At 31.0% G+C, this 23,755-nt stretch overlaps 2 protein-coding genes across 2 annotated transcripts; one reads left to right on the top strand and one right to left on the bottom strand.

Annotated features, from left to right (window-relative positions):
• The first annotated feature begins 10,435 nt into the window (after window positions 1-10,435).
• LOC114758267 (TATA box-binding protein-associated factor RNA polymerase I subunit B-like) lies at window positions 10,436-12,514 on the top strand. Its single transcript, XM_028947298.1, has 3 exons — window positions 10,436-10,880; window positions 11,589-12,341; window positions 12,510-12,514. The coding sequence occupies exons 1-3, from the start codon at window positions 10,436-10,438 to the stop codon at window positions 12,512-12,514; spliced, it is 1,203 nt and encodes a 400-aa protein (XP_028803131.1).
• A 2,940-nt stretch (window positions 12,515-15,454) lies between these two features.
• LOC114758266 (uncharacterized) lies at window positions 15,455-22,528 on the bottom strand. Its single transcript, XM_028947297.1, has 9 exons — window positions 22,253-22,528; window positions 21,142-21,258; window positions 20,524-20,606; window positions 18,956-19,329; window positions 17,431-17,606; window positions 17,182-17,267; window positions 16,151-16,284; window positions 15,910-16,035; window positions 15,455-15,618 (listed from the first exon to the last, which is right to left on the bottom strand). The coding sequence occupies exons 1-9, from the start codon at window positions 22,526-22,528 to the stop codon at window positions 15,455-15,457; spliced, it is 1,536 nt and encodes a 511-aa protein (XP_028803130.1).
• Window positions 22,529-23,755: the final 1,227 nt, after the last annotated feature.

Raw genomic sequence — 23,755 nt, 5'->3', positions numbered from 1 at the left:
TAAAAGTGGTTTAACGGTGCTTTAGTGTTTAATATTAATATTAATCTAATATGATTAATATTAGATGTTGCCGTCACTTTTCATTTTGATTTTATGATTTCAGCACGATTTGAAAGTGAATTTCCTTAAATGAGGGAATTGAAGAGGAGAGGAGGGAAGGAAAAAGAAAATTTTAAAAGTTAAAAAATTAAGTTATAAAATTTTGATAAAAATAATATATAAAATAACAGAGTAAGAAAAATAAAATAAAAACTGTTAACCCTATTTTTGTAACTTTTAAATTAAGTTTATTAAAAAAATTTCTTTTTTCCCCTCTAATTTGCTTATGGCAAAAGAGGGAATTTTCGCAGCTTTTTCTTTTTTCAAACAAATTATCCGTGTCCCTTGTGGTGTGGGTCCTGATGAATTAAAAAATTGGAACAAATATAATTCTTGTGGTTCTTCTTTAGTTTTTCTTTTTTCTTTTTTATCTTCTAGTCAGTGGTTTGCTCACTACTGTGTGTACTAGCACACGGGAACGAGCAATTATTCAATACTTTTTTTTTTTGGTAGAAGCAATTATTCAATACTTTAATATTTGATATTGTAGCAAAAAGTTAAAAAAAAAAAGAACGAGGACAAAAAGAAAAGAAAAGAAAAGGGGAGGGAGGAAGTCAGGAATGGGAGAAGATATACTTGCTGGCACAACTTCCAAAGTTCTGAGGAAAGCTACACAAAAGGGGTAATGAGGCTGGAGGGTAGAGACTAGAGAGAGTATAAATAGTTCTTAACTGGCTGCGCAGAGAGAGAGAGAGAGAGAGAGACGGGGAATAAATGGCAAGAGGGCAAAAGGAAGAATGAAGAGAAAAGGCACCTTCTGTATGTTGCTCATAAAAGAAGAAGAAAAAATATGCCAGTAGTCTGTTGGGCCCCTACTTTGTTACTGGTTACTAGTGATAAATTCAATTATGACGTAACTCTTGGGCATAAAATACGAAGGCAATTTAACTTTGGATTTCATACCCACAGCATCGCACCATTTCAAACAACTACTGATAGACTGTAGATCCCACTTTCTGTTGGTGAATGCATTGTTCATGGTCTTTGATTTTTGCATTTATTACAAAAAAAAAACGCTTGCCACAATCATATTGTTCATAATATTAATTAAAAATAATAAAAATGTAATATATGTACATTTTTTAATTATATCCTTATCTATAAAAAAAAAAGTTAATGAAAGATAATAAGTAAAAATTTATTGCAAGAAAGTAATAATTAACATGCTCTTTTCATTCTTATTTATAAGTTTTAGAAAGGAGTTGTTCATTTTATAAGCTACATTTTGAATTTCTCTCACTGTTTAGAGCATTTTTTTAATTTTAATTATAATTAATTTATTCTCTCCCTTTGTTATCATCTCTTATTATATTTTTTTCCATATATTCTCTTTCATATTTTTCAAATTTATATAAAAATATATTTAAAAACAAAAATATATTTTTAATCTATTTATCGGTTTTAATTAATTTTAATTGATTTTTTGTAATATGCAAGTCAATTATTTGAAATTTATAATAAGTAGCAAAATGAGTGTATTTAATGAGGATTAAAAATAAAAATAGTAATTTAAAATCTCAAAAGAGATTGTTTTTTTATTCAAAAACGGGAGGAGGGAATAAGATATAAATAATGAAATAACACTAAAAATTTAATGTTTAGATTTGAAATTTTTTAACATTTTTTTATAATGAGAGTTTATAGTTATTTTAACCATAAGGGTATTATGTAGTTGGTAATTCAAAATAAGTTATCCTTCTTCTTTTTTTCTCTTGCAAAGGAGAAAAAAAAAAGCAATAGGAATGTCATTTTATTGTGAGAGAATCATCATGAGGTCCAAAAAAAATTTAATTACTAAAAAATCTCATTAACAAGTGAACAGTATAAATTAGATGTCATTCTCTATGCTAGAATTTCTCATTACATGCTCTTCAATTATCAATAAATTTTAGGCTAATTAAATCCCTCTCTTGGCACCTAATTGAATTCTTTTATCATCAGCATCTTCAAAATGTGATCAAAATCAAACAGTCTAGAACTTTTAAGAGTCTTTGGAAAAAAAGAAAAAGAAAAAGAGAGATGTTGCCGTACCCAATTTGAGGAGTCAATAATGACATCCTCATTCTGTGCCTGAGGGGGCAAATTTTCAATACTTTATTTTTTTACCGTTAATTTTTCAATACTTTAATATTTGATTATTATATTAAAAACCATCTATTTATTATATTAAAAATACTTAAAATAATTTCATAATATCGAAGAAAATTCATTCAATAAAAATTATATCAGTAATATAAAAGTTTAAAAGAATCACAATATAGATAATATATAATAAGTATGTGGCGGAGTTACATAGACATGAATACTTGCCATGAGATATGTGGTTTTAAATGTAAGCTTTAATGTATGGGTATTTAATTATATCTCGTCCCAGTGTCTCTGTTTTTTTTTAGTTATTTTGGGACGGGACAAAATTATTTTAGAATGGGACGGGACGTGAGATGGAATGTATCGTCCCAATATATTATTTTTATTTTTAATTGTTATAAATTTATTTTATTTATCAATATAATAATATTTTGATAATGATATTTATCAGTGGATATTTTTTTATTTGCTTATAAATTGTTTTGTATAAGTTATATGATATTCTTTATAGTAAACATTTTATATTTTTTTTTCAAAATTAAATTGGAAGACGGCGTTATTGGAATAAGACAAGATATGAGACAAAAAAAAAACGTCCTGTTTTGAATATCTGAATGGGATGGGATCATCCTCATACCACCTGTTTTATAAACACGCCTACTTTAATGTTGGCTCCAGGGACCATCGCGGAGGTGATAGGCGTTAGGCACTATCACTCTATCAATGGCCTTGGTCTTTGTTGGCAAAGAAGCTTTAGAAAAATCTGGTCAAAAAAAAAAAGCTTTAGAAAAAATAGTTATTTGAATATATTAAAAATATTAATTAAATTAGTTAATATGATTTGTTTTTTTTAAATGTTCTAAATTTTTTTTTAAAATTTCTTTTCTTATTTTCTTATCTGGTTATTATTAAGAAAATATCAATAAGATTAATTTTTAAAAAAATTAATAAACGTGTTAAATAAGTTATATATATAAAACTAACATTAACTCTCAAATTAGTTTTTTTATTAAGAATCGGAGGAATATTAATTTGTTAGTTGGAAGCTGCGCTTGTGATGATTTGTTAACTGGAATTTTGATTTGTAGGGATCGGAAGGTGGAGTTTTACCATGTTAGAAGAGAGGATAGCTCTCTTGCTGATCACCTACTTCAGTTAGGAGAATTTTTACACTGTTCACGCAGAGGTAAGGAAAGAATTTCGGAGATCCTGTTTTTTGGTTATTGGTTGTATTTTGCTTCTATTGGATTATATGGTTTGCAGAGTGTCTGTTTCGGGAAAAAAATACTAACAAGTATGTAATTTTTAAAAATAAAAAAATTCAAGAAAAATTAAGAAGAAGAAGAAGAAAGAGGGAAGTGGAAGAACGAAGATATGCTTCCTGTTACAACTTCCAAGGACAGCAAAGAGAGAGCAAAGCTCTGCAGTGTAGGAAAAGACAGATTGAGGCAGACCCTGCGGCTACAAATAGTGGTTGACTTGTTGCGCGCTGACAGGGAGAGAGAACCAAAAATGTGGGAATGAATGGCAAAAGGCGAAAAGCAAGAATATAGATGCTTTCTGTGGAATGTACCGTACTAAAGACTGGTCCAATTATGATCTAACTTCTAATGTGACGCCACCTTCGGATTTCACGCCTGCCGCGCCACTTCAAACAACTACTAGAACACATCCCCTCCCCTCCACTGCAGTACCCCATTCCCTTCAAAATACCAAACGCGGCAATTTCTTCAAAAGCTTTATAAACAGTAAAAAAATTTTAAATTATTTATCAAAATGCTATATTAAAAATCTTTCGGGTCAAAAATATTCTTAATTTAATATCTTTTCCCATCATATCATTTTATTATTTTAACAATTTTATTTTTTTAATGAAAAGAATGAAATCGTTTATATTAAGAACGATTTCATTTTTTCTTTTACTTTCTCAATATGACATTTACAATAAATAGTATGAAAATAAAAAATTGTCTTTTTTCCTTTTCACTCTAGTCCCTTATGAATGCATATTCAATTCTTGTTAACTATATATTAGAGTTAATTTTTATAGTAATTCAATTTGATCTTGCAGAAATGAATCAAATGATAATTATAATTATATGTGTGTGTATATATATGTGGAAAGGCAATGAAAAATTATAATTATAATAAAGTAAAATTACACCATATTGTAAATGGGATTGGGCGGAAAAATAATTTGGTCCTAATCCTATTAAATAATGTAATATCCTCAACTTTGACTATTTGGCCTGTTTATAATTTGATACATAATCTAATGACATAAATAAGTATTTTAGAGAAACCATGTAATATAGGTTATAATTAAGTAATCTTTTTAACTTTCTTAATTTTTTTAATTAGTTAATTAGGTGTTAATTAACAAGAGGTAGTATAAATTAATGGGTTAATATATATTTTTGGTTCCTTAAATTTGTCTTTATTTTGGTTTTAATCTCTCAAGTTTCAAATCATAGATTCTGATCCTTCAGGTCTATTTCCATATAAACCATTGATCATTATAATTTAATAAAAATATGAACCATTTTACCTATCGAAGGACTAAAACTTACGATTTAAAATTTACAAGACCAAAATCAAAATAAGAGCAGATTTGAAGAATCAAAGATTTATTAACCTTAAATTAATCTTAAAATTGTTTTTTGTGCAAAAAATGTTCTCTGTTAATTATACGTTGCCTGAAATTTTCTAATAGTAATTCAATTTGACCTTGTAAAAATGATTTTAAAAAAATGTTACTATCTCTTGTCCTTAACATAAGAGTTAACTAACTAATTTGTAAATAATTCTCATGCTACATGTCAAATTGGAAAAGAGAAAATGTGAAATCATTATTAGCATGAACAGTTTCACATTTTTCATGGAAAAAAATATCATTGTCATAGTGATTGAGTGATATGATCAGAAAAGATATTAAAGTAAAAATAAAATCGTTCTTAATAGGAATGTTTTTTTTTGGTAAAATTGAAATTGTTTTTGATATGAATGATTTTTAGTGAAGTATCTTGGTAAATAATTTTTACAGTATAGGATTTAGATAAAATCTTTTATTGTTTATAGGTTTTTGATAAAAACGCCTACTAAATGCTATACTATGAGATAAAATTTGTCGGTGGTACTTAATTATTTTATAAAATAACATTTATTTTTGTCTAAAAATATTACTCCCAACATAATATTACTCCTAACATATAATTTTTTTTTCTTTTGATTCATTTATTAAATTTTTTTACTGCTCCTCATATTTAATAAGAATATATTTGGAAAAAAACACATGCCTTATGTATTTATTATTTTAAATTGATTTTAACAAATTTTTTAATAAACCTAAATGCATAGAATTTATTTTATATTTTAAACTGGAAAAAATATATAGTTAATTACAGATATTTGAGCTTTAGATTTATTACTCGCTTTGTTCTAATTATAAATATCTAAATATCCAAATTATTTAATCTAAAAAAATTATTAAATGATAATATTAAGATATTTAATATTAATAAAAAATTCTCAAATATTAACATATTATGTCTAATTTTCAAAATAATAATAATTGTTATAAAAAAAATCATTTAATTATAATAATTTTTTAGTTAAAGGACTATAAATATGTTTTTTAAGATTAAGAAATCAAATTAAAATATTTTATAAAATTAAAAAAAATGTATACTTTAATATATTTTTAGTTAGATATATTTTTGATGTTAAATAAATCATTTTAAATTTGAGGCTGTGAAAGGGATAATAATTTTGGCTAAAAAAAGAAAGAAAGGGATAATTATCATATGAGCGATGGCAGGAAAAAAATATATCATATTAATTTATATAAATATTAATTCATTCAACTATTTAATTCAATTAAACGTTTATCATTATTATCAGGTCTTATGTTTCGTTATATACATAATTGTGTTATATTCTTTTTTCACCCGTAATTGCGTTATATTCTTTCAAACCCAGTGACTCAATATTTTAGTCTTGTCACTTACTTTTGCCAGGCATAGTTTTGTCACATACATTCAGGGGTTGAGATTTGTTTGGATATCATGAGAAGTGATTTTTAGAATTATTTTTCTTACAAATTAAGATAAATTTTTTCATATATTTATTTTGTATATTATAAAAATATTTTTAAAAGTATGGTTTCGATTCTATCCAAATACTCCTGGGCGGGAGAATGAATGAGTTTTCAGCATCACACTAAATTCAGAAAAAATTTGGTCAAAAGGAAAAAATAACTCATATTTGGAAAAAATGAATAAATTCATAGTCATTGATTTTCGATCCGCAATATGTAATTTTTATCCCTTGATTTTACAACTTCACACACACACACACATTGCAATTTATGCCTTTCTTCTCAAATATTGGAGCCATTTTACATTTTGACAAATTTTTTTGCATATTTTGTGAATGGGTGAAAAGGCCGATCTGCTGCCACAAAATTGCACAGTGATTTTTTCTTTTTGGGGGTGGCAAGTGAGGCTAACGCCAAAAAACGGTTTATATAAGATTTGTGAGTTATAAAGTATTATTTAATTTTCAAAATCATTTCTTTCAGCAATTGAACTTAAAAAATACTGCATGATTTACAGACGTAATACAAACATAAAGAATTACAATTTTGTGAGTTATAAAGTATTACTCAATTTTCAAATCTATATACTGCCTCCGGTCTTAATTATAAAAGCTAGTTGACTAATTTAAGGTGATTAAAAAAAGAAGTTAAGTTAGTTATTTGTAATAAATATGTGTTATCTTTTTAAAAACATATTTACTAATCAAGTGTATTGGTTACAATTACCATTGTTAGAAGGGCTATCTTGAAAAAAAATATAAATATGAGACACATAATAGATTGAAATCTTATATTTAGGATCAAAATAAAAACCAAATAAAGTTTTATATTAAGGACCAGAAGTAGTAATATATAATCTCATTTAAGTTTATATAAGATTTTAGTTTAATTCCTTAATTTTTTTGAAAAGTATATTTTTAGTCATTTAATCTTAGAAAAAAGTAGTCTGATTATTTTTTGTAACAATTATGAGTTAGTATTTGATAATATTTAATATGTTAATATCATCATTTTTTATTAATTTTAATATCAGAAGGTTAAAAATGTATTTTTTTTACAGTTAAGTGATTAAAGCGAAACTTTGCGCAAAATTAGTCGTTCAGCCCCCCCTTCCGTCCGTCATTCAGCCCCACTATGTGCAAATTAATTATTCTACTTGCATCGTAGCATCCTCCCTGTCCTTCCAAGATAGCCCAGCTTGCTTTTAATTTCTTCTTCCTCTCTCCAGCGATTCCAGTTCCAGCGAACCAGAGGAGGTTCTTCCTCTCTCCACCGATTCCAGTTCCAGCGAACCAGAGGGGGCTCTTCCTCTCTCCAGCGATTCCAGTTCCAGCGAACCAGAGGGGGCTCTTCCTCTCTCCAGCGATTCCAGTTCCAGCGAACCAAAGGGGTGATTTTTTCCAAATATGAGTTATTTTTTCCTCCAGCGATTGCCATAATCTTCTCTTCCTTTGTTTCCAACTGTTCCCTTGGCAGTCGGTCCATCCAGTTCGTTTGTCTCAACATCAGACGGTAAGCATGTTTTTTTCCTTTTCTCAGTTTGTTTTATCTATCTGATTGATTTGTTGGTTTTTCTCTTCTGGGTGGCTGTCTTCGGTTTCTTGGTCTCAAACTGCTTCCTGCTTTCAATATCATTATTCCATTGCCTTAGATAGTTAATGTACTCTCCAGTGTAGTTGATTTTACTTTTAGCTGATTCGGTCTGTTGAGGTATTTACTATACTTCATAATGACTTTTAGTTGAAACTTGAATTTGGAGTTTACTTTCCTTAAATTTAAATATATGTGCATTTTGTCATAAAAAAAAATATATATGTGTGCGCGTTTCATTTGTTAAATTACATTTAATAATAATTATTATTAGGAGAAATTAATTTGAAACCGTTATATTTTGTCTTAATTTCAGTTACTAAAATAAGTCTCCACATAAATGATATCATTTTGATAGATAGACATATATATATACACATATTTTAGAAGAACAATTTTATTTTAATTTAAGTTAAAGAAAACAGAAAATATGAAAATAAACAAGATTCAAAATGAAACACAACATAACTATATACATAAGCCATCAGTGAATGCCACATACATGGGTATACATATATATATATGGATAACTTGTATTCTCCGTTTCTGGATTTTGAATGTGTTGCCGTAGAGATGAATGAAAGATTTCATACATGCTGGCAAAAAAAAAAGAAAAAAAAAACTCTTCTTCGCCCTCTCCATAATTGTGTGTTTTTTCTTATAATTTATGTTTTAAAAATGTTATCATTTCCATTCTTATATTAAAGCACTCCTAAATTTATAAACATTCATTAAAAAAGTTAAAAAATAGTTCATTAAAAAGATTAAAAATTATTACTGGTTTTCAAAATTACTCTCCAATTATTAAAATCAAGAAATCTTAATTACTTTTAATTTTGCTTTTACATAATATTTCTCTACAATGCAATTAATATGGATATTTGTGAAATAAGAAGAATTGAGTGCCATATATTTAGCATCATTTGCATGAGTTTTCTTGCTCTCTAATTTACTCGGACAGACGTGTTGGATTCTCTTAGCTAGTCTGTCTTGTTCCGTGTTAACTTTAATGCCTACTAATGATGAATTCAAATTATCTCAAGGTATATTTATGTGTATACTGTATACATTCAAATTGAAGCCATTGTAATTACGCTAATAAATGTGTTCCTGATAAGTGCTATGTATGGTTTTTCATGATCAAATGTAGTTTTGTTTAAGACCTGAAAGCTCTGTAACTAACTAAGGGCTCGTTTGGTTCAACCCCATTGCACTTCACACTACAATGCAGTGCAATGTAATGGGGATACAATGTAATAGTAATTATGTCATTAGTGTTTGGTATGTTTTTTAAATGAGAGTGCAATGAAGTATTTTTTTAATGATCATATAAAATTAAAATACAATAAAAAGACCATTTTATCCCTCAAATAATTCCCTCGACCCCTCCAAAATATCAAAAAAATATTATTGTCTTGTCCTTTCAACATTTCAAATCCCATTTGTTCATAGTTCATCAATTTCAATATATAAGAGTATATGAACTAGTGACACACGCAGGATAGAGTTGCCAGCGTTTTTTGTTTGGGTTTTTTGAAACTAGAAACCCAGAATCATGGTCGACAAATTCTTCAACTATTTTTCTTAGCCCCCTCCCTTCACAGACGCACAAGATAGCAACTTCAATCAGAACTCAACAGAAAACAATAACAAAACGAATGGCGAAAGTAGAAGAAACAACAGTGAAAGAGAACAAAAAACCAACACTTACCTCGTCAGTGCAAGTAAGGACATCTCTCCTTTCGTTTGCCGCAAACCCACCTTGTTCTCAAGTGGCGCTCCCTTGTTTGTATTTCTGGAGATATATGCTAGTGCTTTTGCTAATGAATAAGTGGATTGCACCATTTGTGGGATTTTCTTAATTAATGACGTGATTGCATAATTTGTGAGATTTTGCTGATGAACAATTCGGTCGCATGAGATTTTGCTGATGAACAATCTGCTTGTATGATTTGTGAGATTTGCTCATGATTGATCTGATTAGGCAATTTGTTTATGAGGGCAAATTCTGTCTTTTCGTTATGTTGTTTAGGACAAAATTGATATTTCATAAAAGATTATATATTTGCAATGAGCATTCATAAGGGTTTCCCTAGGAATGAATATTACTAAAAAATGTGCAATCATTTTTACCAATGTAATGTCTTTTACCATCAATAAGTCCAACCAAACAAGTTATATGTGGTAATGCAATAAGAATTACCATTGCATGTGTGCAATGAGATTGAATCAAACGGGCCTTAAGTTATTGCTACCCTATGTTGTTGTCTTGCCATAAAAAATGTAGTTTTGCTTCTTTATTCTTTCTTGTTTTGTTCTTTCAAAAGCTTTATTTTTTTTAATGCTAAATGAAATAAGAAAGTTGTTTGAATGATTTTAATGTCGCTAAATACAATTTTTTCAATATTTGCAGCTAAATACTTTAAGAAAGTGAAACAAATGCAGAATTATCGGGACGAGTGCTGTCAATATTGTGGCCACGTAGGCCTTCAGAACGGAGATGATGGTTTTTTCTATTGTATGCGATGCTCTTCTCAATCGGAGGACTTAATTGAAACGGGTATGGCTGATGAGGACATGGCTCCTGGCGGCATATACTCGGTCAGGCACCGCCGTAAGCGTACTAATGTAATGGAAGTCATACCTGTTTCTCAGCATGATCCCCTGTACGATTCCCAACCTCAATTGTGGAAGGCCCTGGGCTTGGAAGATCAGTTCCCTCAACGAAGAGATGACCCCTCGGTTCTCGATGATTTTGGATGTTTGAGTAACGCAATAGCTCCGAGCTATGAAGATTATTACAATAGCGTGAGGTTCAGGTATCTAATAGGCTTACAGATTATGTTGCAGCTTCAATGCGAAACACTAGTAAAAAATTTCAAGGTGAATCATCAGATATGTGATTTGGCTGCGAAATATTGGTTGAAGTATGTAGAGAAGACTAATATCTTGGGTTGCGACTGGGCTGATGTAGTTGTTCTTGAGTCTGAAATGCAACAAGTTACAGGTAATACTTATTTTTACAGTTACATTTAGATTGAGTGAAATAATATGTCTTTAGAGATATCATAGTGTGTGTCGCATTCTTATATAAGCTCTTTAAACTATTTAAACATCACATCAAGCACGATATGTTGTAGCACACTAATTCCAAATGATTAAATCTTGATTTTTGTTTAGGTTTTGGATCTCCAAATTTCTTTAGCTTAATAAGAATGACACCATACATACTTACTTATTATCTCATTGGCTGGGATAGAAGAAGTAAAATCTACTTTAGTTTTTAATACATTTACACATATACATGCACATAACTACGTTATACATATGGGAGAGAAAGAGTAGTTGGATTAAACAGATCAAAATTTTGAGTGTGAAAGTTGTTTGTTTTGCCATGTGTATATAACATATCTACTTTCCTTTTTTTAGAACAAGTGTTTTCAACATGTTAAAACTCCCTTCTATTCAATAATAGCTATATTACCCATATCCTATGTTTTTTATTTCTATTTGTGCCCTATTTGAAATAGGTTAAGTTTATCCATCAAGAATGGACTTATAGGCTTTTTCTAACTGTTTATGATCATTCATTATTAGAAGTACTGATTATTGGAGATAATATGCATATTTTGCAACTATATCAATTACTTTCTAATTTTTGAGACTTCCCTATCATTGTGCATGTCTATGCTTCTCATTTTCATTGCTTATTTAGGGTCTGAAGACAACGTTCAAAAACTACCTGTGAAACACAAAAGAGAATTTCACAATATCCTTGGTGAACGTGTTGTAATGATATGGTACAAGTCTTTAAGCAAGATGATTCCATTGGATTGTACTGTAGCAATTTTATTCTTGGCTTGTCACATGACTAATGAGGCAGTGTTGCCTATAGACATCTCACAATGGGCTGTTGAAGGAAAACTTCCATATTTATCTGCCGTTGTTGAAATCAAGAAGCGTATGGGGCCATCTAACAGTTCATGTCCTATAGATTTCAATCAAATGTTCAAACCTTCACGAGATGTCTTGCCACAAAAGATTGAGACTTTGGCTGCAACAATTGCTGATTTTATAGGCTTGGAGATGCCTCCTGTGAACTTTTTTGAGATAGCTAGTCGATATATCCGGCAGTTAAAGCTTCCTTATGAAAAGATTCTGCCTAAAGCAATGCTTATCTATGAATGGTCTTTGTCTCCCGGCTTATGGTTATCCACAAATCAGTCAAGGTTTCCAACTCGCTTATGTGTTCTCTCAATTATAATTGTAGCCATTCGGATGTTGTATAACATTAATGGTTTTGGATTTTGGGAGAGGAGTTTGTCCACTAATGCAGCTCCAAGTGGTTCTAGAGGCAAAAAAAAATGTTCAATGGATTTAAATCTTGAGCGGGATCAACTTGAAGAGGAAGCTACCAAGCTGCTTTCCCACCTTCATTCCTTATACACTGGGGTTCCAAAACAATATGGTATGAACTTCTTGAAGCTTTTTATTTTAGTTTTTTATTTCATAAGTTACATATAAACAAAAGTATGCATTTAGTTTTCTAACAAATTAAGTTTAATTTAAAAAAGCAAAAATGATTATATTAAAATATCATTATTTGATAACTTTTTGTCTACATTTAACGGTGTAGTGTAAATATTTTGGGGTAATGAAACTAATATTGTTAGCGTTAGAAGATTATTAACACTATTTTGTATGAAATTAGTAGATGGAATGTGCACTTTTAGTTTATTTATATATAAATTTTCTTTCTATGGTAACTTTGTTAAAGAACTTGATGTTTTTGGATATATGGAGTCAGAGTATGCAAAGGACTTGCAAACATATCTCAAATATTGCGAGGATTCTGTCTTTGCTGGATTGGAACTACCTTTTGAAGATTACGAAGAGAACATGATGATTAAAGATGGAGAGGTAAAATAGAACCCTTAATATTCTTGTAAAGTTTATTTCCAACTCATTAATTTTGAAATAAATTCTCAAAAACTTAATGAGAGAAAGTTTACTTTTGATAAATTACTAAGTTGAGAAATCATTTCAAAATATTGGAATTGGTTCAGAATTTGAAACATAATTCATTGATTTTTCTCATTGATTTCAGGATTCATGGGTGTCAAAGGTTTCAGAACCCAAAACTGATGAACAAAAATTTGCAGGCATCGAAGAAAATGAAGCTCTCAAAACATTGAAATTGGACATGCAAGAGAAGGGATTTAATTACATACCTCCAAGGATGAAACCAAGAAAATTCAATTATATTTATTATGGGAGAAAAAAGGATGATGGTATTTTGTCTTATGTTGCTCATGCTGATTATTACATTTTACTTCGTGCTTGTGCTCAGCTTGCACAAGTTGATATTCGGATCATGCATATGGCGGTAATGAAGTTTGAGAAAAGGCTGGATTGGATCGAAAAAAAGATTGAAAACATCTTGTCTTTTGAATCCACAAAGTGTGAGCATTGTTGCCACTGATTTGGGTGTTGTGAATTGATTTTTTTTGGATCCTATATTTGTAGTACTTTCATATAGATATTGTGAGTTGAAGCCCTCTAAGTTAGTCTCGTTTTGTAGTTTGTTCTTGGATTAAATGAATTAGTGTGGCTTTGTTACTATTGCTTGTTAGTCATGATAATGCTTATTAGCTTACCTTGTTTTGATTACAACTTTATAATGTTTTCAAGGTAAAATTGTTTAATACAATGATTGTTTTATTATTTTGGTTCATGAAAATATTGAATGGCAATTATGCTATATTGGCTTAATACAACATTTTTTGGATGCTATGGATAATCTTGAAATGCTAGATTTGTGATTTATAATTTTTTTTCCTTATTACTTTAGTTCACATATAAAACTACATATTTTGACATTAGACTTAAGATAACTAGCTATATGATTAACAGTTTTACTATTTTCATATTCCCAAGTGATTGCATAGCCCGCCGTAAAAAAAAAAAAAAAACTCGATTCTTGAATACTAAATCTAAATTTTGAAATGCTAAGGAGACCATATACAAGTACAACCCATCCAAAGTTTAAGGGATTTTTATAAAATTAATAACTTATGTAAGATACTATATATGATGCCACATATCTTCTATTCAGATAATGTGTCAATTTTCGTTAGAAAATAAAAACTTAGTGGCTTCATGATTAAAAAAAAAAGGAGGAAGAATTAGAAAAAAGGTCTATAGAGAATAATATTTATTGAAGAGGACCATGAATATTGTAACTATTCATGAAGACCAAATATCAAAGTATAAAATTAAAAATACTATATTGCCCCTAATTATATCGTCAACATATCATTTAATTATCAATATCGGTGCCTATCCGTTTTTATATCATTAAGGTTTTTTTCCTTGATTTATATAATCTATTATAAATAAACTCTAGGGAAAATTCTAAAAAAGGTTCTTGGAATATAGAAAATTTCAGATTAGGTCCTAGAATTTTGAAAATGACAGAAAGGGTCAATGACCCAATCTGTCATTTGTGAAATTAAGACAAATTGACAATTTTGCCCTTGGCTAAGCAAAAGTGAATAGTTATTCTCTAAACAAATTTAGATAACGCTTACACTGTTCTAGTGATTACAAGATTAGTTATAGTTAATAATAAGGTACCTGATTATGAAAAAGTGAGTAGTTATTCTCTACACGAATCTAGGTAATGCTTACATTGTTTTAGTGATTACAAAATTAGTTGTAATTAATAACAAGACACTTGACTATGAAAAAGTGAATAGTTATTCGTTACACAAATCTAGGTAACGCCTAAACCCTTATATTGATTTTTTAAATCAATGAATACAAATAAAGACAAAGTTGTCATTAAAAGTGACTTTAGAGATCCATTGGATAATTGCTCGATTTCCCAATTGGCGAAAAATGAGGCTCTTTTCAGTTGCATCTGTTGCCAATGGCATGTAGTCACAGATTTTTCGAATGTCTTCTGGATGTTGGGGATGGGAAGCTTGGCATGCCGCATGATGTACTGCAGTAATTGAAATCCCAAGTGAGTCACTTAAAAGTGACTTTAGAGATCCACTGGATGCAATTGCGAGCTCCACTCATCTCGATTTGTTGGACAATTTGTGTAACATCTTGAAAGTTTAAGCAATTAAGCTTGATTTGCGTGAGAATAAAAGTTAGTTTTGTTGATTAAGGTTAATATAGGCATAAAAATATAAAGAAGAATTACTGAAAGCCATATCTTCTAAACTTCGTAGAGCAGTCTTGAAATTCAGAGATTTTAAATAGACAAACAATAATATTTTTAAAGAGACAAGCAATAATATTTTTAAGTAATTCTTTTTGCACATCTCAAACTTTCCAAAAATACCTAGTATGTTATTTTTGAGATCCATTGCTGAAGTTGAACATTTTTGGTCTAAGTCGAAGAGGTTTTACCAAGCATACAACCATTGAGGAACATGCATTCCAAGCTTTGATACTTCCATCTCGTATCTGATTCTAATCAACATTAGATCATAGATGCGATAACTTTGTTTTCAGTCTTCCCATACAACCCATGGGGGGGGCAAAATCTACTTCACCTTTATATCGAAATTATTCATACAACCGATACGAATTTCGTCTATGATGTTTCAAAATCCTCAATAAATCCTGATCATTTTTTTCCAAATGTGAGTAAGCCCCCACAACATAATGAAACTCTTTTCCATACATATGCGATGCACATGCAGCTTTGTAGGCGAGTAACTGCAAATCACCTAAACCATAACAAAAGTAGACACAAAAAATTAGCATGTCTTGCCCAAAGCAATAATTTATGAGATGAAGTAGATAGAAATTTCAACAGTTCTAAGAGATAAATTAATTTAAAGGCATCAGAAGAATATATATACCAACAGCAATTTCTGACTTGAGAATTTTAGAGCTAAAATGTAAGTTTAACCACCACCTGCCTCGCACCCTCCAAAACTTCTTTGTAAATACTGCAGGAGCACTTCTTTGGAAAGTAGAATTGCGTTGTTTATGTTTATCTTTATGGTTTCTACAACCTTGCTTATTGTCAGATAATCTAAGGAAACAAGAAGCAAACAGCCTCCATGTGTCATAGTGCTCCACATTTGCAGCATCCAAGTGAGAAGCAATAATTTCTACCAGAGATTCAACACTATAGTGCCCTGCATGATATCAAAAGAACAGAAAAGCATGGAATTAAAAATTATGAAGGCTTCTAAATTATATTGTAGAAGGTAAATATGATGATTTAAAAAGTAAAGGAAGACAACAAAGTACCATCGTCATGCATCTTTACAAGCTTTTCTAATGTCTCAGAACATGTTGGATCCTTCTCTAATATATCCTCAAAACAGCTCACAAGTAAGAGAGGATCGTTTGAATTAAATTGCTCCAAGAGGATAGCTTTCAATCTACAAGCGCGTAAATAAGAGACATTGTGAAAGGGGGGTGAAAAAAAACAAATTCAGAGTATTTGCTTGTGTCAAAAGCTATCACCCAACAATGAGTACCCACAAGGAATACCAGGAAAATAAGTTTATATGAACAATAAAAATCACAGCAACCAATAATCTTCCATTGCTTTAAGTAATATCTAGATTTCATTAGGCAGAGTCAGCTATATGGATCACATGGTACCGTCATGCTCTATCAATGACCAAAAACTAGGGTAATGCTTGGGGAAAAAACGATTTCTACATAAACCATGACGTTGTGGGGATATAAAGGGGGCAATAGGGATATAGTAAATAATAGTATAAAGCCCCCTTCGTTATAATGGTGATTGGACTTAACTACTCTAGAGGCATACAAGGTAGGAATTTCTTAACAACCGTATAAATAACACGTAGACAAGATTCATCGACAGTATTTGCAATCCTCATGCAAACAGATCCTTTTTTTTTCTTTTTTGCTGCTGCTGCTTCTTTTTTTTTTTGGTGGGGTGGCGGGTGAGTGCTTTCACCACTATCACTATAACTTCATATTCTGCAGTGAACCTTAGACAAAGGTCCAAATCTCTATATTCATAGTTCCCCCCATCCAGCCTCATTATCAAACTCAATGTGCTTGCAAACAAATAACCAGACCTGCTATGGAAAATTCCTCTAGTCATGCATATAATCTAAGCATGGCAAATAAATAAAACTACAGAAGTATGCTATATATAGTCTGATAAAACATTTCTTTTCCAATGGAGTTTAGCCAAAGCTAAGCACGGAATGTGAGGTATAGCCTTGCTCTTGCCAGTATTTCATTAAAGACATAACATTGATCCATCCATTGCATACAAAAAGCTAAGGGGTACATACCTAAATGGAAGAGCAGAGAGAGAAGCACAGCACTGCTTCTCAATTATTTTTAGTGCCTCATCAACTCGACCTCCAATGAGCAAAAGCTGGGAAAACAAAGATTTAAAATGTGAAAGGGCTACTGGCATCTAAAACCATTTTGACATACAGAACCGAACGAACCAACGCTCTCAATGACGTAGTCATGCTATTTGAACACTGCAACACCCATGTAAAATGCATTTGGATATGATCATGGATGCTTTGTACCTGTATCAATGGAAGTAATGATGCCGATGCGGAGGGCGTTGAGTCAAGAGCTATTTGTAAATACCTCACTGCATTTCTGTAATTTTCATTAAGCAGCTTGCCGTGCATGAGAGTGAAATTCTCAACACTGTTGCAGTCAGGTAGATGCAAGGGTAACAACCACGAATCAAGTCCCTCTAAAACAAATGCAAAACATTAGTAATATGTCAGAGGCGAACCAACAGTTAACCACATTCAACCTAAAACATGATGCATAATTTGTAATTTAAAATAGAGGTTGATAGAATAAAGTAAACACGCATTTGCCTCTAATTTCCATCTGTATCTATTTTGTTGTTTTATGAGGTCAATCTCCATCTACATCTCAACTATATCAAAACTGAACAAAAGTCTCCTAATGAAGTTCACACTACATTTTTTTCCAAATATACAAGTCTACATAAATTAAACAGGTAGAAATAAGAATGTTTTTCACTCAAAAAAGCGTGCAGCTTAACCCATGTTGCTATCATAGCCAACAAGATGATATATACATATATATGTTCTCTAGTCAAATGTTTTGATCGGAATAAAAAACATCCTATATGGATGAATTGCAAAACAGAACAAAATTCAGAAATGCCTGCTCCAGAGCTGTTAATTTTGCGATGTCTTACCTAATGGTCCAATATGGCATCATATAAGTCAATTGTGCAGGTGGAATTAGAATCGCTTATGTAAAGAATTATTATTCTGTTGGCCTAATAGCCATATCCCCAAATCTGTAACCAATTTAATTACTAATAAACCAAGACCTAGTTATGTTTCTGCTGAAAGCAACATTTCCCAGTATCATAAGCTTCACTGATTTCCTCAATTTAAAATTGGCTAAAATGCCTATAATCCTTGAATTTTAGATCATGTGAAAATAACTTCTAATCCCTTAAAAATTGAAAAATAAATCCCCTCAAACTTAAAATGATGTACAAATAAGTCCTTCCAGTTAATTTGTTATTTCACAAAACAAAAGCTTGACACATTAGGTTGTGGAAATTATCGACACATAATTCACACTGAAATGTGTTATTTGTGTAGAAAAATAAATTTTAGGAAGGTTCATTTAATCTGACCTGTCACCCTTATTTTGAACATTAGGTGTTATATGACTCCAAATTCACAGAATTCTATGCATTTTCAGCATTTAAAATTCCTGATCGTCCCATCACATAAAAACTTTGGGTTTCCATTGCCGTTAAATGAACCTTTTTGAAATTTATTTTTTCAGACAAATAACACATTTGAGCATGAATTATGTGTTAGATAATTTCCATAAACGTTAGGTCATGAAACCCTCTCCCTAATGTGTCAAGCATTTAAAATTCCTGAAACTGCCACAAAGTGAACAAAACTAATATAAACCCACCTACAAAATTTATAACACAAAAAACAAAACAAAAAATTTGAAAGAAAAATATAAAAAACTAACAACAAAGTGTGAAGTTTTAAATATATATATATATAAAAGGAATATATATTGAAAATTTACCAAGACTGTGTAAAGAATAGGCATCTCGCGCATAAAATCTGGAGTCAACATCCATATCTTCTGAAAATTCTTCAGAATCCGAGTAAAAACCTTGCGGTTGGAAGTTTGACTGAGGTATTTTCCTTTGATGGTCAGCATCAATCTTCTTATCCTTACACGAGTTCGAAGTTTCAGATGTCTTATGCCACCCTAATCGATCATGTTGACTGCTGAATTTGTCCCCCTTCGTATATGAAGTCCCAGGGCAATCAAACTGGTCTGAGTTTCTCCACTGGAACTCTTTTGGAATACAGGAATACCACAGCTCATAATATATCAAACCCATCACCATATTTGCTATATGATCGCCGCCAGGCCCATTTTCTTGCCTAATCCTGGGAAAGAAATAGGAAGAATAGCAAAGAAGTTTGAGTTTAATGGTCAGTTTTAAAATAGAAAAATGTCATTAAAGAAATGCAATCACTGACAATAAGAAGAAATCGGAACTCTAAAACATTAAAATATTTAATATATTATTCACCAGATAATAATGACACTAAAATTTAGGCTTTGTTTGGTTTCTTGTTTTGAAAACAATTTTCTGTTTTTAAAAACATAAAAACAAAAAAACTTGTTTAGTAAGTTATTTTTAGTTGATTGTTTTAAAAAACAAAAAAACAACATGTTTTAAAAAACCAAAACAACTTTTACATGTTTTCCTGCTTTTGTTTTTGTGTTTTTTATTTTTTGTTTTGAAAAGTTTTAAGAAATTTTCTTCTCTTCTTACCTATTATGCACTACTTATTATTACCAATGACAACTATCATCCACCAAATGTGATTTTCTATTGGTTTTTGTTTCAAACATGATTTTTTTTTAAAATTATTATCCAAACAAATTCTCTTTTTTTTGTTTTCAAAACTTGTTCTAAAAAACAATTTTATAAAATTGTTTTGAGAACAAGAAAACAAAGAACAAAAACAAACAAGCCCTTAGTAACTCTTTAAAACTTCGCCCTTCCATTCTAGCATCTCCATCTCTACACTATAAATAATATGCGAAGTGGGCAGCACAAGAGCCGGGTACAAGTCCTAAAAGCTTCTAATCAATAAAAGCATGCTAAAAGGCTTCAGACTTCTTCCAGTTTCCTTCCAGCTTTTGAAATATGCCCTCATTCTCCTTCTATGCCTCACTAAAAGCTAATCAATTTAGGCACACGCAGCTACATGCTCTAACTTAAGATTATCATAGTTGTGTCAGACAAAAAATAAAAAATAAAAAAATATAAGCACTTACCAGGAAAACTTGTTCAGTGTAAACCATTTAGTGTGATACCAACATATATTTAATGGTGATACTAGGAAACGACAATTAAATAATTGAAAACTTCGCATGCATTGTGAACAATTCGTTTCAAAGAATCTCAAAAAAACCTTCCCCATAAAAGGGAAGGGCTTATGATCAGTCAACTAATGTATGAAACAATACTTGGCATACTAATTGCTACTGATATTCATTTGCAAAACCAAGAGATTACGTATTAACCCCAAAAATAAAAGGGATAAGCACTAAAGAACAAAAGAACATACCACATAACGGCCTCATAAGCATCCTGAATGTTGCCTTGCATCATAAAAAACAGCATGTAGTCCACATAAACTGCATATTTATTCTGCTTCACAAGTAACACTTTATATCAATTGCAGAAGCCTCAAGAAACATTTCGGCATCACAATTGCAAAATCAAAATATAAGTAAACAAGGCAATTATAAAGTTAGGAAACTCTATTCCCATTCTGCCCTTCGCTGAACTTGCATTCTCTATTGTATTTTAGCTTCGGCCTGGCTCGCTACTCTTTGTTTTTCTTCCAGATTCTCGGAATAATAGGGAATAATTACCTCAATAATTTATAAATAAATAAAATTACTTAGTACTACGACCCACGACTCTAAATTTGAGGACCACTCAACAAAACAGAAGAATAACCTAAATAATATTATTGAATGCAAAATATAAAAAACAACTTAAATAATATTTATTCCAGATACTGTTTTAAGTCGCCACATCACCCCTTATCCCACAATAATTGGTAATCTATCATGTTAATCCCTTCAAGGCATCAAGAATAAGTCAAAACTAGTTAGAATCTAGCAGCATTGAAAACAATTGGCAAAAACAACTTAGGAAAAAGTACCACGAAATATACCTCTGTTGGCTTATGTTTCATTTTTCCATTCCTCTTCATCCAAATATCATAGATGTGTTTTATTCTTCTTGGTTTGATATTACCATTTTCCACATGTTTGAGAAGCCTCAGTAAAACCTACAGATGTGACAACACAAATCATGGTATTGAAAATCTAAATATGGATATCAGTACTGGAAAAATAAATCACAACCTAGTACTATGGCAGTACATCTAAATATGAAAGTTACATACAAATGGTACATTTCTCAGCAATTTAGACTTGTAAGTCTGGAATTACTTTTCATATATTAGCTCACATTTTTAGAATATATTGCAACCCAACAACAAAGCAAGCTATTGATAAAGACAAAAATTTAAAAAAAAATTTAAAATTTAAAATTTAAAAATTAAAAAAAAAAAAAAAAAAAAAAAACCCTCCTTCAAAACAGTTTACATTTAAATAGAGAGTTGGCAAAAGTGCACCATCCTATCATACCTTGTAAAATTCTTTATCCAGACATCAAGTTTGCACAAACTTTGTGCCATATTTGCGTGGGGATAATGAAACGAAAGGGACAAGAAGAAAATGCTTCATTGGACTCTGTTTACCAGTATTTTACAAGGAGGGATAGAGAATGAAAAATCATCCGCTAATCTCTCAAAACTTCAAATATTTAAGTTCCCAATCTATAAATTTTGATATTCGAGAGAGAAGTTAACTAACACATGTTAAGTTATTGGTTATCCTTTAAATTTCATATCAATAAATCAAATTATCAAAACAGAGCATATAATGATAAATAAATGTGTCAAAACATATATTGAACTTACTGATTTCATCTTTTTAGTTTTTTTTTTTTGTCAACCTCTTTTTAGCTTATTATGAAGTTAATTCAAACTAAGAAAATGGCAATTATTCAACCATCCCTTTTCCCCCTCTCGTGCCCTTCTCTTCCAACGGAAAGGATTAGATGACGAAATTTTAAAAATTGCCAAATAATTTCTAAGAACCTAAAATCCCATCCCCAATCCCAAATTTTAAAATCACCACAGTAATGCCAAAACGCCAGAACAAATAAGCTTGTTCAAAACAAATGGTTTCCATGCTAATATTATATTAAACTCATACCGAATACTTAAACTGATTCTCAAAAGGGGACGCATCTTTATTCGTTGCTCGCAGATACACACTAAGAACACCACTAGCTTCCACCCAATTTTGTTGGTTCACAAGCTTGTGTAAGAGCTTCCGCAATATACCCACATGTCGTGACCTCAATGTGTTAGGACGCAGTCTTTGAACATAAGAAGGCTTCTTCAGTGGCAAAATGATTCTTTTGCCAGCATTTTCCCTGCTTGACTTCCTTTTACGACTGTCGGTTGACGTAGCACCATATGAAGCCATTTTTAACATCAGGTTCATCAAAAAGTCATCACAAGTGAAAATACAGAGAACGAGAAATTACATTACACAAGGACAAAATTTACATGGTTAACTGAGTATATTTAACATCAAGTTTCCCCAGTTACTATTAACTTGTATAAACTTCAAATCATGAAAATATCTAATTCCCTCAATCCAATTTCAGCTTCTGAAATGAACACATGTTCTCGAACATCATTCTTCCTAATTTCAATAAAAGACCCCTCCACTATGAAAACTTACTATTAATCCCACTACTACCCTGCAGAAAGTCACAAGATCCACAAGTTCATGAGGGCCTGATTTGCAGGAAGTTAGAGCGATAAGAAGACGGGAAAGAAAGAAAAAAGCAAACCCTCGTTTATGGCGTTGAGGGTTTGAGGCAAGAGGGTCGATAGCGCGGTCATTGGGATGAAAATCGTCGTCCTTCTCGAACTCTTCAACGGAAGAAGTCATTGTGGCAGCAGAGGAAACCCAGAACAAGAAAGAGTATTCGATGACCCTACAAAGCAAAACAAGCTTGAAGAAGATGAAATCATGGTAAAGAGAGCGCCAACAAGGAAATCGTATGGCGGGAGATATATAACAATATCTACCTAGTTTTTTTTTTCTAAGTGGAAGAGAAGTTTTATTGATAACAAATACTTACAAAGTCAAGCACAAACAACAAAAAGGAAATTGCTAGCTTCTAGAAATCAAACTAGATGCGTTTTCTTATGAAAATCTTTGGCTTGGGTGGTATCTTCATTTAAAGATAGAACTTCATTAGTCAAAGCGGTAGGGGCTGGTGGAAGCTTACGTGAATAACTTGCAGTTCCACACTGAATTTGAAAGGAGTATACGAAAATAAAAAGTTCCACGTTGAAAACACTTACGATCTGATGCTGAGGCTATGGAGCTCGCCAACGAGAACTGAACGGAGGAAGGCGACTGCAATAATCGTCTGTTGTCAAAATCAGCTTTCATGCAAACAATGAGAGGATCAGACTCAGTCATCAAACAAGAAGAATTTGAGATAACAACCACCGAAATAGCAATGATATTATTACTTGAAGATGAGTTGAGGAGGAGGAGGACGCTTCAGCTTCACCTGCACAAATCCTTTCTCGTTTCTTCTCTCTCTCTCTCTCTTTTCTCTTCAGTTGGCTTAGAAATGGTTGGCTTACCAGGCCTTCAGTCCAGCTACTTTTATATAACTGAGCACACGGT

This window comes from Neltuma alba, unplaced genomic scaffold (assembly GCF_004799145.2).
Source record: "Neltuma alba isolate B1F8T4 unplaced genomic scaffold, ASM479914v2 tig00010684_pilon, whole genome shotgun sequence".
Lineage (NCBI taxonomy): Eukaryota > Viridiplantae > Streptophyta > Magnoliopsida > Fabales > Fabaceae > Neltuma > Neltuma alba.
Note: the sequence above shows the minus strand (reverse complement) of the source record. Positions and strands in the feature narration are given on the sequence as shown.